The sequence below is a fragment of the Eublepharis macularius genome, chromosome 4 (assembly GCF_028583425.1).
Source record: "Eublepharis macularius isolate TG4126 chromosome 4, MPM_Emac_v1.0, whole genome shotgun sequence".
Taxonomy (NCBI): domain Eukaryota; kingdom Metazoa; phylum Chordata; class Lepidosauria; order Squamata; family Eublepharidae; genus Eublepharis; species Eublepharis macularius.
This window is the reverse complement of record NC_072793.1, coordinates 77984512-78002451: the sequence shown is the minus strand read 5'-3', so window position 1 is coordinate 78002451 and position 17940 is coordinate 77984512. Positions and strand designations below refer to the sequence as shown.

At 39.8% G+C, this 17940-nt stretch overlaps 1 protein-coding gene across 4 annotated transcripts in view; it reads left to right on the top strand.

The window, feature by feature from the left end:
• The window catches only part of FAM13B (family with sequence similarity 13 member B), a 67584-nt gene that overhangs the window by 9242 nt on the left and 40402 nt on the right, over positions 1-17940 (top strand). For 3 of the 4 annotated variants that reach the window (XM_054976273.1, XM_054976271.1, XM_054976270.1), the window contains exons 2-5: positions 7686-7791; positions 13322-13511; positions 14119-14331; positions 17177-17351. In XM_054976273.1, the coding sequence (XP_054832248.1) occupies positions 7774-7791; positions 13322-13511; positions 14119-14331; positions 17177-17351 (596 nt within the window). In that variant the 5' untranslated portion in view covers positions 7686-7773. Of the gene's footprint in view, positions 1-7685; positions 7853-13321; positions 13512-14118; positions 14332-17176; positions 17352-17940 lie in introns of those variants that run through there. The other variant, XM_054976274.1, reaches the window with a different exon arrangement.

The window sequence follows — 17940 nt, the reverse complement described above, 5'->3', positions numbered from 1 at the left end:
GCCACTAGAAGAAAGATGGGATTTAATGCCTATGTTAATGAATTGGTAGCTAATAGTGATACATAAAATGTGCCCATAGGGCAGAATTTTATATCTGTCCCTTTCGCTGCATGCCCTGAAGGTTAATCCATTTTACATAGAGAAGGCTAGACTGTGCAGGCGCAGGAAGTATTCCTTGTTACGTTAATTTAGACCAGTTTGCTGCCAAGACAAGTGAAGCTTTTGATAAAGGATGGGGGGGGGTGGAGTAAAGTGTAGATAACTTGGGGTAAGTTACAGACAAGGGGTGGAAAAGGCAGAAAGTTAGGCAAGGCTGCCTTGATTAATGGACACTAGCTGTTGCTGGAATCTGTTCTTTAGGACTGCCTGTATCACTTTCTAGAACCTGTGATTGTCACAGTTCTCTTCTTCAAAAATCGTGTACATGGCCCTAAAGAAAAGGTGGGCATTCATGCACAGGTATTTAACAGGAGGCAGATTTCAGCTTACCTTCCATATATCATGGCGCTGCAGTGCCAGCTGCAGTATTTTGTTTCAAGAAATTAAGTGGAAGCCACTACAAGATAAATTAGTCCCATTTGGTATTAGCCTTTCTCTTAGATCAATTCACTTAATATGTTAGAGTATGATTTGAAATTTGCTTTTATACATATTGGTTTGAGACATACCCAGAGATTGACAAGCAGAGATAATAAAATAGTACAAGGTTGTCCCACCCCAGTTTGTTTTGTTTGGATAATCTTGGTGATATTCAGAGTAGATTATTCTGGACCTAGGAGATGGGTTCCAGAGCCTGTATTGACTTACTGGGCGCTGACAACCTGGTTATTCAGTATATTGTATTAAATATAGCATTTGATTTTTTTGTGCTATAACTGTAATACTTTATGCTTCTTAGAGCAGTTTTTTTTACTCTGTGTTTAATATTGGACGTTGTGTTCAATAGAGAGCCACTAGATTCTGCATATCACCCAAGATAATAGTGATCCTTATGCCCCAGATTTCAGCTAGTTTTCCTGATAGAACCTCAGTGGGAGCCATTGTGGTATAATGGATAGAGCTTTAATCTTGGATTGGGCTTTGCTTCTAGCTTGGCTGGGAAGTTCACTGAGTTGCATTGGGCAAGATATTATCTCTTAATTTATCTATGAAGCTCAGTTCAGACCAAACGGAGCTGTTGCTCATTAATGGGTGCATTCAGAGTTGGAACCTATTGTGCTTTGGATGGGATTGAACTCTTCCTCAAGGAGCAGGGTAACATCTCACGTGAGTCGGGTATGCTGCTGGATCAGTATACACTGGTTGCGGTTCTTCCTTGAGAAGTGTGATTTGACACAGTTAATTATGCTGTGGTTATATCTCAGAGATAATTGCAGCATACTCTGCATGAGTCCACATTTGAAGACTATTCAGAAACTTCATTTAGTTCAAAATACAGCCGCTAAAATTGTAGTGGGTGCTGGTTATAGAGAACACATCTTGTCACTGTTGAAAGTACTCCATTGGCTACACTTTTTCAGGTTCATTTGAAAGTGCTTGTTCTTACTTTTAAAGCCCACAGCCAGGTTAGGCAATGTTTTGGCCCCACTGCCAAAAAACTGTCATATCTACCGATGAAGATTTGATTTGCTAGCAAGCAAAGGTGTGTGAGGGGAAAGAGTGACCGTACAAATTCAAAGCAAACTGATTCTCAGCAGGGTCTGAAGGGCTAGCTTTTGTACCTTGGGCAGAGAACCAGCCCAGTATAGTGGGCAAAGTGTGTGTGTATGTGTGTGTGTGGGGGTGCCTACCCCTGTCCTGAATAATCTGGAGCCAGGGTAACTAAAGGAACTCCTGCTCTTTTATAGTTCTCCCTGACAGTTAAGACTTGCTTCGGAGACTTTGCTTTGTGTCTCCCTACTTTGAATTAATGCGGGCAACCCTTAAGAAAGGGCTTTTTCTGTTGTGGTGCCTTGCTTAAGGAATAATTTCACCATAATCATTTGTCTAGTACTCAACCTGCTTATCTATTGCTTTTTAACAAGACACTTGCTGATTCTTCCCCTCCACACACACTGCTACTGGCCCTTTTATTATTTCATATGTGCTGATGTTATTTATTGTTTTGCAACTGTTTTTTAAACTTCTGTCATTCTCTTTATGGTATATTTTTGTTGGATTTTATTATATTTATGGATCACTGTTGTGTTTTATCTGCAGTGTTTTAATTACCCATATACTGCCTTCAGCCAAAAGGAAAAATGATACAAATATTTGATTGATTGATTGATTGATTGATTGATTGATTGATTGATTGATTGGTTTGACTTATAGTCTGCTCTCCCCGCAAATGGGCTCTGAGTGGATAAAATCTGTATTAAAATTTACATTAAAATTTTACGTTAAAGCCATAAATAGGCATACAATGTAGTCATAAAAACAACTCTAGATGGCAGCCCATATTATCCAGCCCCAATAAAATATTTTTATGGGGTGGGAAGTGATGAACAGCAGGGGTCTTACAGGTAGAAAATTGGGGTTGGGGTTTACACTACCCCCCCCCCCTCAACTGGAGACTGGCAAGAAGGTTCACTCATAGTCCAGCATCAACCATAAAAGAAATACAATAAATTCTTACCTATTCATTACCTGAGTATGGTATAAAATACATTGAGTTTGTTCACCTCATAAAAGAGATGTGATTGTTCATACAGTGTCTGTATCATCCTGGGTTTCTTAGAGGAAGGAATAGATGCAAATGTTATCACATAAATGCATAATTGAGAACAGAGTGTGCTCCTACTTCTCTAGTCCTGTTTCTTCATTTGCATGTAGGACATAGAGCATATAGGAGAACCAACGTGGTGTAATGAATAGAGTGTTGGACTAGGATCTGAGATACCCAGATTTGAATCCCCACCTTACCTCTTTTTTTTATATTAAATTTTAATTGGGTTTTTATAGTAACCAGAGAGGGGTTACAATAAGACAAACATTTAGCAGATTCATATACAAGACACATATCCATCCATCCAGATACAGAAAGCCACTATATATGTAATTAGCGCCCCATATACCTTCAAAATTCCCTTTTATTTTCTATAGTCTTTATTTAATTTCTATACTTTTTAATCCACTTACTCTGCTCCTTATATCATTTCTAATAATTTTTTTTATTTTGTGCATATTATAGACAGATCACATTTCACCTCTTTTACCTTTTAATCAGGGATCTTAAATCCTTAATCATTCCAGGAGTGGGATAGAAATAGTAAAACATAAAATATCAGCAGGACAGTAGTATACATCAACATAAAAGAGCAATTTTATGCTAATTTCCCCTCTTTCTTATATCTGTTCTGGCCATGCCTTCCAAATTTGTCTACTTGAATTTTAATAATAGTAAGGGTGGAGAGGCCAAATCAATATTTAGTTTAAAGACAATTTTATATTCTATAAAAAATATCTCTTTCATCTATTTTGTTCCAGCCAAACTTATTTGCTTGGGTTTTCATATTGATACGGCCAGGGTGACCACATAACTATATAGCTAAAACACAGTTTTTCATTTTAAAAATAGTATTTCCTTCCTCTGTTTTATTTTGGCCATCTGCACTTGTTTACTTGGATTCTCATACTCGCTTTAACAGTAGATATACAAAGTCTGTTATGATATAGAGCCTCCAAAATTTTCAATAAATCTATATTGCATATCATTAAACATATAGAAGTCTAAATCATAATCCATATTTCTCCTTTCTTACTTTCAAAATAAAAAAGGAAAAGAGAGAACAGTAGTAAAATCAGAGAGCTCTATAATTCTATCAATCTCCCTCTCTCAACTCTTCAAAACATATACAGAATATATAGTGTTATATAAAAAAAAATAAGGAAAGAAGGGAAGAAGCTATAAAAGTAAGAGGTTAGGTCTGCATTATTGGATCCTAATTTGATTCTGGTTCTTGTTTTTTCTTTCTTCCTGTAAAGTAGTACATCCAATCCTTAATCCATCTGGGCCACCAAAGGTAGATTCCCTTGTCTTCCAGCCATTTCTGAAGGGGGTCGATATAAATATTGTTACTCCTCTGCTTGTTTTTCTGCTTTAAGATCCGCTGCACTCTTTTTTCTCCTTTCGGTAGCGGCATGCTGGATTCTCTCTGTGCAGGTTTGCTTCGTGGCTCCGCCTTTTTCTTACTAATGCTTTGTGTCTTCAAGGAGATGTCCTGGTAGAATCGTCCATTTTGTAAACTGTCGCAGACTGTTTTTCCCCTCATTTGGCTCTATTTTTCTTTCAGTTAGATCTGTCCCTTTAGAAATTTTTTCTGCATTGTCATTTCTTGTCATCCTTTTCCACTCCAAATATCCCATCTGCTTTAATTAGAAATTCGAATGCAAAATAGGTGGCTGTACCTGTAATAAACTGGGAGGAAAAAAGGGGGGCAACCCTACAGGATACAAAAAATGATTCTTTATATAATATTTTCAAAATTCCAAAAGTGCAATGTGCTCATAACACTTCATACAGTGTCTTCAAAGTTTCAAAAATGCAACGTGCTCATAACATTCCATACATGATTCAATACATATTACAGTGTAAAGGACACTGCCGCCCATACTGGGATGAATGAATGTATGGCTGGTGCTTACTTTTACTTGGTGGTTATAAACAGAAGCTCCTGAAGAAGCAGGCGCGAAATCTGTTCGCAGCCGGCCTCAGATTGAGAGATTGAGAGCGTTCCAGGGGAGAGCGTTCTAGGGTGTGCTATCCCAGGAGGAAGCACCCCCCAGCGATTGTTTCCTCACTGGCAATTACATCTGCACCATGCTGGAATGAAACAACAACTAAGATATTTCTACTTTATGACAACATAGAAGGATAAACTGACTTCAAACAAAGACTCAAGCCTATGTAGGCTATTCTCTCCTGGAAAATATTTCATGAACTGGTTATCTAAATGGTATCATCTTTAATTCATCCTACCCTGTAAGATTGTTTATGTAATATGTATTGAATCATGTATGGAATGTTATGAGCACGTTGCATTTTTGAAACTTTGAAGACACTGTATGAAGTGTTATGAGCACATTGCACTTTTGGAATTTTGAAAATATTATATAAAGAATCATTTTTTGTATCCTGTAGGGTTGCCCCCCTTTTTTCCTCTTAATTAGTAATTCGGTCATTAATTTAGATATTTCTTGCAAATTAGAGAGTACTTCTTCCCAAGAAGCCATTTCAGAAAGTGGTAAAAAGCTTTGTTTTGGTTAATTATGTTCAAAGATTTGTAGCTTTCCAGCAATCCGCTGAGAGAGTCTCTTTAGAATTCCTCTCCCGTCTCTGCCCCTCCCAGCTCGCTCGAGCAGCCGTCTCGCAATCAAGCTGGATTGCCCTCGTAAAACCATAAAACAATCTGCTTACTTGATGGAAGGCTGTGGGATCACTTGAGCTGTTTTAAAGTTGTTTTTTATCTGTCTTGTCAAGAATCTGCTTATTCGCTGTGATTCATTTTGGCTTGTCGGACTCTCGGTTTTGCAGCTTTGTAGCCATATTGGCTCCTTCATTGGTCCTTGCTTTCAGAACGGGTGTAGGGGCTTTCTGGGGGGTTTGCCAGACCCCCTAAGCTCTTCCACCTTGTTCCAGCCTGCTTCCCCTCTCCAGGGGGGAGGACTTGGGGGCCCAATCTCTCGGGTCCCAAGGAACCAGGAAGGTCACAGCAGGGAGCTCATAAAACTCCCCTGTCGTAATTTCACTGCCTCATCCCAGAAGTCAATCCCCACTTTACCTTTGAAGCTTGCCGGGTGACTGTGGCCTAGTTACAAACTCTCGGCCTAGCCTACCTCACAGGGTTGTTGTGAGGATAAAATAGAGAAATTGAGAATGTTGTAAGCCGCTTTGGGGTCCCATTGGGGAGAAAAGTGAGATGTGAATGAAGTAAATAATTAGCTTCAAGTTGTGCTCCATTGCTTTGGTTACACTAGTGGCAGAGAAGAATCATAGGTCTCTTTTGTATAGTAGAGTTGTACATGCCGGAAACAATTATTTATACGAGTTTATATAATATCTAATAAAAATGAAGGCATTTTAAGAAATTGTTATAAGCTTACAGTAATTTTCTTGCTGCTTGATTAAAGTGATTGTTAGTAAATTAAGCACATTTACAAGCAAAATATATTTTATTTAAAATTGGTCTAGTCTTTGAGTTTGGTCTACCATAAAAACTCACAGAAGGATTAGGTAGAATAGATCTTTTGCCACCATCCCTTTGCTTCAGCAGCCTGCTGTTTGTCCTGAAAATGCTCTCTAAAGATTAGGACCAGCAATTAGAGCTTTCCAGAAAAATATGTATCAGAAATTTTTTTGATGTCCTAAATATAATATGGTCCGATTAACACATTTATTTTGGCTTACACTTATTAGAATAATGCTTGTAAAATTATATTGCATATACTTCCTTTATGTTCAACTTTAAGGAAAAAACAAATACACTGAAACTGTTGACACGTTAACCTTAGTGCATTGTAAAAACTCTGCATGATATGCCATGGATGTAGTTGTTTACTCATATATTTAAGAGGAATTTAATTCTCTTCCCTGCGGCACCTTAGTTTCACTGTCACGCTTGGAGGCATTCCTTGCACTGCTTGTTAGTAACAGATCAGGATTTTCTTTTAAAAATGGATTATTCTGTGCACTTGTGATTTTATTCCCCCCTCCCAATTACAAATTAATAAAACATACATGTACATTGCTTGGGATAATCTGAAAATCATTAATTACAACTTTAAAATTACTACTACACTTGCCTGATTTTGAATTAGTAGTGTCATCCACTCATTGTTAATGTTATGAATGTTAGAAATTTTTACATAGAAGTTCTGTAAAACTTTCAGGCCCCAAATCTCTGGTTGGGGGACCCTTGTGAATAAAATATGCAGTGATAAGGAAAGGCAATTGGGCAAAACTGCTTCTTCTTTTGCTGGCCAGAAGGAGGAGGACAAAGTGATTTTGTGAAATTGTTAACTAGATCCAACCCATAGCCTAGAATTCCTGGTTTAATTTGCTACTACTTTATCTGTTCTTACCCAGAAATTTTATAATGATGGAACAAAGTACCATTTTAACAGCTTGATGAGCTAATTATGGTTCTTTTCTTGTTTGTGTATTACTTTCAATATTACCTGTTCTGCAACATATAATATGGATAATTACACATTATGAAATAATGCAGTTGTTGATAGGATCATACAGAGCTAGTTGTATAATGTATGTTTTCCGCTCTTTGCAAGATAATATCCCACAACAAGAATTGTGTTCCATTTCACATCATATATCTAATTTTGAACTGGGCCATAGAATGTGGAGTAAACAAAAATCCACACAGTGGAACCGGAAGCAGACTGGGGACTTTTCCTACAAATTTAAGGGAAGCCCCTAGTTTCACAAAAATCTGAAGTCTTTTTTAAAAAGTGGATTAAAACTCTCCTCCTTCACTGCTATCACCCATGTTCTGTGGCTTTAAGCCCTGGCAGTGCCTTTTTGCCATTCACATTCACAGTGGAGCTGCAAGGGGAAGGTGCATAGGGTCCAACTCAAAATGATTTGGCAACATCACTGTTTTAAAACTTGGTTCTGAGAATTCTTTTCATATTTGCAAAACTGAAATTATGTAAATCTTTTATTTTGTCTGTATGTGTATGTTTTCCAGATTAACAGCTGAGGTACTGATCGAGTTCTGCTCTTCTTCAATGAGGAACTACAGGCTGATCTTCTGCCATAACCTCAAGCAACCATAAATGACAAAAGAATGCTTGGTCAGTAAGGGTAGCTGGCGTAGAAAATATTTTGTAAACGTAGGTGTTTAAGTGCTCTGAGGTAGGTTTTCTTAGCTGTTAACATTTTTTCTTTTAATAAATTATTTGAGGGTTTGTTAATTCCAAAACAGTTCGCTGTCAGTTGGGATAATCTTACAAGAAAGAGCATAAATGAAAGCATGTTGAAGTAATTTAGTAGTAATCAACAAGAACTATAAGATGAGCATGAATTCAGTTTTATACAGCTCTTATTTCTCCTTCTCCCAATTCCTGTGCCTGTCATTTGACTATAAAACCTATGTTGGTTTATAATACTGGTTTTAACCTTCCTATACTTAAAAGGCTATTTTCTAATCTAATAGGGGTCTGATTCATCCTAATTAATCTATAGTTTGAAAATAAATGTTAGATCTGTTTGACATGAATATTTTAATGTAAACAATTTGTAAAAGTTTGGTGGTGGTCTACTGCAGGCATAGTTCTGAATCTGATGATATGGCCTCCAGCACTGTATTTGCTGTCAGTTTAGCAACAGGCCTCTGGTTCTTTTGTTACTTCCTAGCCAATTCTACATTTTCCTCCTTTTTTCTAGTTGGGTGTGCTGTGTAAATGAACAGAAACAATTTGCATTTAGAATACAAGGTTTACCAAGCCCACGAGTGTTCTTAGGCTGGAGGAAGATCCACTCTCTAGCCTAAGGACTGGAGTCTTTCTGCAGTTTAAGTGGCTGTTAGCTGCAGAAAGGCTTCTTAGGCTGGTGGAGTTATAAAATACATGCCACTGCTTTCAAATACATACGGGATATCCCTTGTTTAGTTGTGGGGAAAAATGCTTCAGTGATAGGGCAGCGAGTTATTCCAAGGCTACCTCATGAACTTTCTGAACACAATTCTGGAGAATGCTTTTATTTGACTGAGGTTATAGGGAACTGTACTGTATCAGGTTTAAGTTAGTAAATTTATCAGTCATCACAAAATCACATGCAGTGTATTGGTTATAATTCAAAATTGATATAAAATAGTCCTTGGAGCAGTTATTGGTATGATTTGCCATTTTTTCTATAAAAGTGTTTTCTGAATTCTGTGTTATAATAGTAAGCTTGTACACCGGATGTACAAGCTCACTGTTGTGTTCTGTGTTGTAATAGTAAGCTTGTACACCGGGTATTAAATGTTTAAAGTGGTATAAGAGCCCACAATGTTTATTATATTTAGTACTTTCTAGTTCATAGTTCTTTGTAAAAATATAAACATCAGCGTAATCATGACTAAATATAAATTGTTTCAAAATAACATTTGTAAAACATGCAGGAGAATATTCGATAAATATTGTTAATGATTGCATAATTTTGCATGATTTTAAATGAAACATGAAGTTGATAGTAGACACTATAAACAACAAAATGCAGGCTTTGCATTTATATACACTTGCAACATAATGCTGTAAAAATTTGGGATACAGTTAGGATGTAGCATGGAAGTAGAATATAACTGATTCTACTGATGTATGCTACTTAAAAATAGGTCCCATTTTATTAGTTGGATCTTATGCCTAGAAAATGTTCTTAGGATTACAGTCTTTGTTGCTAAACTTGGATTGATAATCTCACAACTGGAAAGTTAATATAAGGATGTTACAGATGTATAGCATTCCAGTCACAAAGCTGCTGTGGAAATGCACTGATCACACCTATACTTCCACTGTAGGGGTTGGTCTAAGGCTGAACTTGTTTTACTAGTTTGTAATACAAATGGTATTTGCATGGCATTGATCTCTAGGCCCATCTCTAAGTCATGAAGCAACTTCCTGTTTCTCGGCTGTGCAGCACACAGTGTGGTTGGCTGACTTTTGTGTCAGTAATAAAACTGTCTTCTATTGGAACAGATTTCAGAGTTTTAATAAACAGTAAAAAAAGCCTTTTAAAAGGCTGAAGAAACACTACAGTTGATAAGCAAGAAAACAAATGTAAAGTGGAAGCCTGTCCCCAAAAATATCTTTTGATTTTACATTACTGAATAAGTGAATACTTAATGGTCTGCAACTGAATGTGTGAATTGACTATTGAAAATATCTGTGCTTGATGTGATAAGCTAGTTCTCACTCTGAGGGGGAAGGCATCTTGTCATGGATGATTCCTATATTTTGATCAAGGAGGCAGGACCAAAACTTGAACTTCTGTTCATCGTTGTGTTTTCTGTGCAGTCCCATTTGAGATCTGTGCATGCGCAGGCCAGCTGTAGACATTCTGAAGCTCCTAGAGGCGTAAGTCTCTTGTCTAGCCTTTTTGCATACTTTCACCCAGGCATGGCTATAAAAGGCGGGGCGAGCAGCATCCTCCCTCAGTTCTTCTTTTGCTGCCACTGAAGGAGGACGTCTCTTCTCTCTGCTCCTCAGATTCATTGTGCTTTATGCGAGTTAGGGCCTTCGAGTCCATGGCACTGAAGGCCCTTTTCAAGACATTCATTGTGGAATGAAGATGGCCCAGTCGTATGGGTATGACAAATGCCTTTTCTGTCTCGGTGAAGACACCGTGACACCATGCGGGGTGCAGTCTGCAAACAATTCATACCCAAAGTGCATCATGAGAGGGCATCACAACTCAAAGCGGCTCTTTGGGAGTCAGCCCTCAAGAGTTCTACCAAGTCCAATCACAATGCTGCGGATAAAGAACTGCAGCACCCAGAACAGGCCTCATTGGTTCCACCAGGATGTTTGGCACCTGACATAGTTCAGAAGGACCAGTTGGTTCCAGCTGCATCTTCCTTGGTTCCACCTTGGTGTCTGTCAGAGCTGCCTGCAAAAAAGACTAAGTTCAAGTGGAAGCATGTTGATAAACCCTTGACATCAAAGTAACACAAGAGGAAGAAATCCTCTTCTTCAGGCCCGACTGCTTGGGTTCAATCAGGTTTATCCAGTTCGGAGAACCCCATCTCCAACTTTCAGATACTGCTCTGTTTTAGTTCTCCCTCTCTCAGAGGGTGAAATTCCTGAAGTCATTGAACCATCTACTGCCATTTTCCATCTGCTGCCATCTCTGATACAGGTTGTTGAAAGGCAGAGAAGTTCCTCTGTTCTGTCTGACAATAACAGTCAACTGGAACTGGCTCATAATCAAAGATGCCATTGTTTCCATTACTCTCCATATGGTTCCCCTTTACCATAACTATCCTTACAAATGTGAAGGCTCACCGGCCATGTACCTGCTCCCTCATTACTTCTTCCATGATGAAGAAGTAATCACTCAGAATCAAGGTGAAAAATAAAGTCCACATTAGTTCTGACCTCAGTTCCAGAAGACAACACCAATATTAAACAATGCTACACAGTCTGATAACAACTCCAATGTTGGTTCAGATTTTGTATTAGAACCATCTCCCCCAGAATTCCTTACTGAATTCCTTCTGCTGTTTCTCCAAGTAAGAATCTCTTCTTGTACACTGAGCAGTTAGTTTGAATGGCAAGATCTTCGGAAATTGAGGTGAATTGCTCTGCTCTGACCTCTTCGGATCCAGTCTTCAAGGTCCTTCACTTGCGAGCAGCCAGACCTGTAGCATTTCTGATCATGCAGGGGATGCTTTATGTGACCAAAGATCTGTGGTCCAGACCATCTTCAAGTCCTGTGATGACAAAAAAAGCTGGACAATATATATAAGACCAAACAAGAAGGGTTAGGTTTCTCTTTACTCACCTCCCCCTACCAATTCCATTGTCACTAAGTCCCTCCAAGAGAAAGATTTCCAAAAAAGCACAGGCCACTTGGCTCTGTTCGATAAAGAAGGGAGGAAACTGAACATACTTGATAGGAAGGTTTATGCTTCTGCAGCTTTGACCTTTAGAATTGGTAATTATGAGGCTATCAGGGCAAAAGGTAAGTTCATGTTTGAATGTAATTCCTGATGACAAGCAAAGGCTCTCCAAACAACAGATTAATATGGCCAGACTTATTGAGGATTGCTCATCCAGAGCTATAGCCTCTGCTATTGTCATACATAGACATACATGGCTCAGAACTACAGCACTGCTCCTTCATCACAGGATGAGGGTAGAAGACGTTTCCTTTAAAGGCTGAGACCTGGTAAGGTAACAGTTAGATCCTTGGGTATCACTCCTCTCTACTCAAATCATTTCAGACAGAGATATCTCCCTTGGCCATACCCACCTTATAATAAATACAATTGGTTCCATTCCCAGCCAATGCATACATTGTCCAGAGGTTCTCAACGGTCTTCTTCCTCCACCTCTGTTCAATTCTATAGGAGGTACTTCATAATCAACTAAAAAAATGGTTCCCAATCCCCAAAGGATCAATCTGGCTTGAATAAATGAAGGTCTTGATGCCAAAACCTCTTGTGCCCCACCAGGCATCCACTTACTTCCTCTGAAGGCCTGGGAGTTGATCACCCAGGAAGCTTGGGTGTAGTCCATTGTCAACCAAGGCTATTACCTGGAGTTCAAGGCAACTCTTCTAAACACCCCCACCCTGCTTATAGAGGAAATGCAGTCATTGTTAATAGAAGGGGCCATAGAACTGGTTCCATCCATTTGTATGGACAGTGTTTTCCCAGTATTTCGTTGTGGACAGAAAGTTAGGGGGCTCCTGCCCCAATTTAGATTTTCATTCCCTAAACAAGCTCATAGTTTTATAAAAGTTCTTTGTGTTGTCGTTAAAGGATGTTTTACCCCCTTGAAAGTTTGGTTTGTTAGTGTCAATTTAAAGGATGCATTTTTTCATGTTCAAATGGATGCATTTCTTCATGTTCCAATAAATGTTCACTTCAGAAAGTTTCTTCACTTCCAGTGTGGCTCTGAAAAATACCAATACAAGGTTTTTCCTTTCAATCTCTTCTCTGCCCCTCATATCTTTACGAAAGTCATGGCTGTTGTGGTGAGCTACCTCAGAGAAAAAGCGTGTACCACTCCTCCCTATCTCGACTATTGGCTTCTAGTGGGCCAAACCAGAGAACCTCTTTTCCAGCACATATCTCTGGTTCTTACCATCCTCAACCAACTGGATCTCAAGGTCAATCTGGAGAAGTCATTCTTGGTTCCCCAGCAGAAGGTGGTATTTGTGGGGTCCTAGACTCCTCCCAAGTCCTTGCCTTCCCCATTCCAGACTGGCATTTTTCCTCACCCTGAACAAGGTCCTTGTCTCAGCTGATACAGCTTTTGGCAGGAAGGTTCTGCAAAATCTACTTAGGGTGGAGTAATTATTTCTACTCACCTGACATGAGCTATGACTGCTTTTTAAAGTCCCTTGATAAGGTGACATCCCCCTCAGAGCAAGAGTGTAACATTGGAACTTGTAAACTTTGTGTTTCCATTTCAAGGTTCCCTAATGTTCAACAAGTTGAGAATTACTTTTAAGTTTTTCTGGCACTGAAACTCCTTCAGAGTTACTGAATGGAATATGGATGACTCCTGCCCAGGAGACAGGAGCTTTGGTCCTACCTCCTTGGTGGATAGATGGGAATCACTGATGACAAGATGCCCTCATGGTACCCTTACTCTTAAACAGTGTTTTATTTTACAGAAAGACAGCTTTGATATTGGGCTGCATAAAGATATGAGGAAGAGTTCCTCCCCTTCCTCAAGTAACTGCAACTCTGTTCTCGCTAACAAAATATTTGGAATTCCACTCGATGAACTGCAGCAGGAAGGACAGCCGGGCAATGAAGTTCCATTCATAGTTCGCCATATTGTGGACTATATCGAGGAACATGGTAAGTGGCTTAATTATAAGCTTGAAATATGGATATATACATACATAAATATTTGCTTATTCATTCTTGTTTTGAGCTTAAGAACTTTATTATTTATTGATTTAGAGATCCCAAGATCTGGTGAAGGTGGCTCACAAAGTAAAATCAATGTAATCAAATCGAGACAGCAGCACAAGATCTTTTGTTCTTTCTTTTATTAATGTGATGGACATTTTACCAGAACTGCAGCCCAACCCTTGTTTGGCTTTGTGAAAACATTCTTACTGACTGAAGAGTGTTTTCATTGTTGGTGGATTGTATGCTCTTACCATGTTTCCTTTTGGTGGGATATTTAGTATTTAGTATTCATATTTCAAATAGGAAAAGAAGTTTCTGTAGAACAGTGGAGGCTGTACAGCAATGATTACAGATGTTAATCTAGACAGGTAGTGTCTGCATCTGGTCCATGTTCCTACAAATGTTGCTAACTTCTGTTTATATTCCTACTGCTTTTTCTCCTTGCATTGTACTGAGTAATTTAATTGTTTGTTTAAAACATTTCTATTTTGTCTCCTTAGACTCAAAGTAAAGTAATGAATTATTTTTTGGTTTTCTATTCTAACTTAAGGAGGTCTAGACCAAGAAGGGCTTTTTCAAGTCAATGGTAATGCAGAAACAGTTGAGTGGCTTCGACAAAGATATGATAATGGAGAAGATGTGGACCTGGTTAAAGAAGCGGATGTACCTTCAGCTATTAGTCTTCTTAGATTTTTTCTTCAAGCACTTCCAGAACCAGTTATTCCTGGCACACTATATATGCATTTGATACAACTTTCAGAAGGTAGTGGAATAATATTAATAAAGTTTAAATAGCTTCAAGAAATTAACAAATCAGACACTTTAAAACTGTTTTTCCCCATGGTGATAATCCTTGTTTGAAGAGAACTTGTCTATTACCCAATTCGGAGTCTTCCTGATTTCTCCCAGCATGCCTTCTCTGACAGGTTACAAGCAGAAATAGTAGAACTGCAAAAGAAAGGAGCAATACAGGAGGTACCTACTGATGAATCACGGTGGGGCTTCTACTCCAGTAAGTTCCCGGTGGATAAGAAGGATGGAGGTGCTAGACTTATCCTGGAACTTAGGAATCTAAATAGATTCATCCACACCAGAAAGTTTTGCCATGTCTTTTTACATCCCCTAGGGACTTCACAAAATGTATGGCCATACTGGTGGCATACTTGAGAAAACAAGGATGTTCTATCTATCCATATCTTGATCAGGGCTTTTTTTGAGCCGGAATGCCCCAGAATGGCGTTTTGGCAGCTCTTTAAAATACCCACATGACTGGTGTCTTGTAGGTATTTTAAAAATGGCCTATTTTGGCCATTTTGGGCGACGATTGGGGCCAAAATAGCCTGGATCAGGCTGCTGCCGGGTGGGGGAGGGTTCCCTCACCTCGCACCAGCCCGATCCTGGCTGTTTTGGCCCTGATCCAGGCTGTTTTGGGCCCTAAATAGGCCCAAAATGGCGCCCAAATGGCCCGGATTAGGGCCAAAATGGCCAGGATCAAGCTGGTGCTGGGCGAGGGAGGGTTCCCCCACCTGGCAGCGACCTGATCTGGGCCGTTTCAGCCATTTTGGGCCCATTTTGGCCCCCAAAAGTCCAGAATTACCAGATTCTGGTATTTAGCTTGCTTTGGTATGCTCCGTAAAGATTCGGAGCATACTGAAGTGAGGGGGAGCAACCACCCCCCACCCCTGGGGCAAACCCACCCACCCCACTTACTTGGTCGGCAGGGAGAGGGGAGGCCGATCAGCTGGGCGGTGGGGAAGTGTAGAGCCAGCTCCTGCGGGGCCCACGCTGCCTCCTCCGCCACGTTAGCGGCCAGCTGGGCGATGGGGAAGGCCAGAGCCAGCTACTGCAGGGCCCACACCACCTTCTCCACCGCCACAGCAGCCAGCTGGGTGGCGGGGAAGGCCTGGGTCAGCTTCACAGTGGCACAGAAAGGGGCATTTAAACCCCCACCGGCTGGATCGGCTACTTGGCGAGGACCTCCCCACCAAACAGCTGATCCATGGGTTTAAATGCCCCTTTCTGTGCTGCTTTGCAGTGGCACGTAAAGGGGCATTTTAACCCCTTGAATCGAAGTTTCCTGAAGCAATATGAATCACTTCAGGAAGCTTTGATTCAGAAATCCTGAATCATTGCGAATCCGGTTGGATTTGGGTACTTAACCTGAATCTGAAACCTGAATCGCACACCCGTACTGTCCACATTATAAACAATATGGCGATACAAAAATTTCCTCCAAAGCTAAAAGTCTTTAACTTAACAAACTTGGTGCTTCCCATTCTTATCTGTTTGATAAGAACCAGGCTCAAACTATTTCTGCTAACTTACACCACGAACTTTTAACATTACTGGTGAGATATGCCATTGAGTTTGACGTGCCCCTTCTTCAGCACAGCTTTTGTGCCACTGTATTAAAGCCTTTTTGAGAAAAAGATTCCTTCCCTTCTTGAGAAGAGTGCTATGGAGCCATTCCCTTTTAGGTGGGTGGGGAGATCTGAGTACTAGTTTTTTGGAGTGGCTTCTCAAGCACAAAACTATGTGTGACTTCAGATATAGCCACTTGAAGAAAACAATTACAGGTAAGCAACCTGTTTGTACTTTTTATGTACAGACACTTATTCCCCAAGGATATTACTGTATTACACTATCCATTTGAAAAACATTACTATCCACCTGTAGAAGTATTTTTTTCCCAAGCCTACAAGTGTAGTCCTAGTATGTCTCCTCTAAAACATAACAATAGTTCATTAGCCCAAATTAGCAACTCTTCCTCGTGTCGGTGTCAAGGTTATGGTTGACTAATTGATATTAATGGTAGTTTTAAAAGTAAATTCTGAATTATTACGAAACTGGGCGAAGTGATGGGGGAATTTGAGTGTCGTCATGTATAGCTGAAAATAAATCCTTTGTTCAGGGCTGTGTAAATCCATTTTACAGCATCTGTATATAAACTGTCTTTGTACGCTGACCAATAGTAATATTCTGGAATAACTGGAAACAATAGAGGAGGTATGTGTAGAAGGTCTTGCTGAAATAATGAGTGGTGTGGGAAGGCAGAAAAGTATGTAAGCAGGAAAAATGGGTCATGTATATTAAAATGCTTACATGCTGTTTAAGTTTGGAGTTAAAATTTGGAATCGTTGCCAGATAAAAACATGAAATTCTTGATTTCATGTTATGTTTTGGTACTTGTCATCTTAAATATTGAAAGACTAGTAACAGAGCCCATTTTAAAAAATGGGCCCTAGAAAGCAGCGCAGCCTTCAGAGGGATGGGCCGGCTCGCTTGGCCTTCCTGCTGCGGCGCCAGCCTCCGGAGGGATGGTCCAGCTTGCCTGGCTGACCTGCTGCAGCGCCAGCCTCCAGAGGGACAGGCCGTCCCATTTGGCCATCCCACAGGGGCTGTGCCCTGCACAGGGACAGGACAGGACGGCATCCTCTGGAGGCTGTATTGGCCATGACATACTTTTTATCCTGGTGCTCCTGTGCAGGCGCACCAGGATAAAATGTGCATCGTCGGCAACACACTTTGCCTTTTATGTTTAAGGATGCTGCACAGTTGCTTATACCCAGTTTGATTAACAATTCTTCCATTGCATTTTATAATTGCAGATTATAATGAAGATGAATTTGGAAGAAAATTGAGGTTCCTCTTGCAGCAGCTTCCGCCTCTTAATTACAGTTTGTTAAAATTTCTGTGTAGATTTTTAGCTAATGTAGCATCACATCATGAAGAGATTTGGTCTGCAAGTTCTTTGGCTGCAGTTTTTGGTCCTGATGTCTTTCAGTAAGTTAGAAATTACAGACTTTTACAGCAGTATAGCAGTAGTCATTTTCTAAATGGTTTGACAGTTAAATTGCTTGACAGAAGAAATTTTAGTTTCCTTTGCATAAAATCTGTTTTATTGCTGTTTAGGTTACCGCAATAAACACTCAAATAAAAACAGTTAATAGTTGGGTGTTTCTTAAATGTTCTCAAATTCAACTATTTAATTTAAAAATCAAGTTTTATTTTATTTGCTTCATTTATACCCTGCTTTTCTCCCCCATGGGGACCCAAATCAGCCTACATCATTCTCCTCTCTTCCATTTTATCCACACAACAGTCACAAGTATGTTTGTATGTATGTGTGTACTGTCCCATGTTCACCCAGCAAGCTTTTATGACAGAGTGGGGATTCAAACCTGGATCTCTCAGGTCCTAGTCTGACACTCTAATCACTACACCACACCACCACAGTGGCTCTCATTTTGTAGAAGGCAAGGGAGAGCTTTTGCAAGGAGAAGCGTCTCTGAATCTGCTTGTGCTGGCGGGTTTCTTTGTAGTATGCTACCTAGTGCTGCAAGTATATTTCCTGTCCTCGGTTCTCTTACTT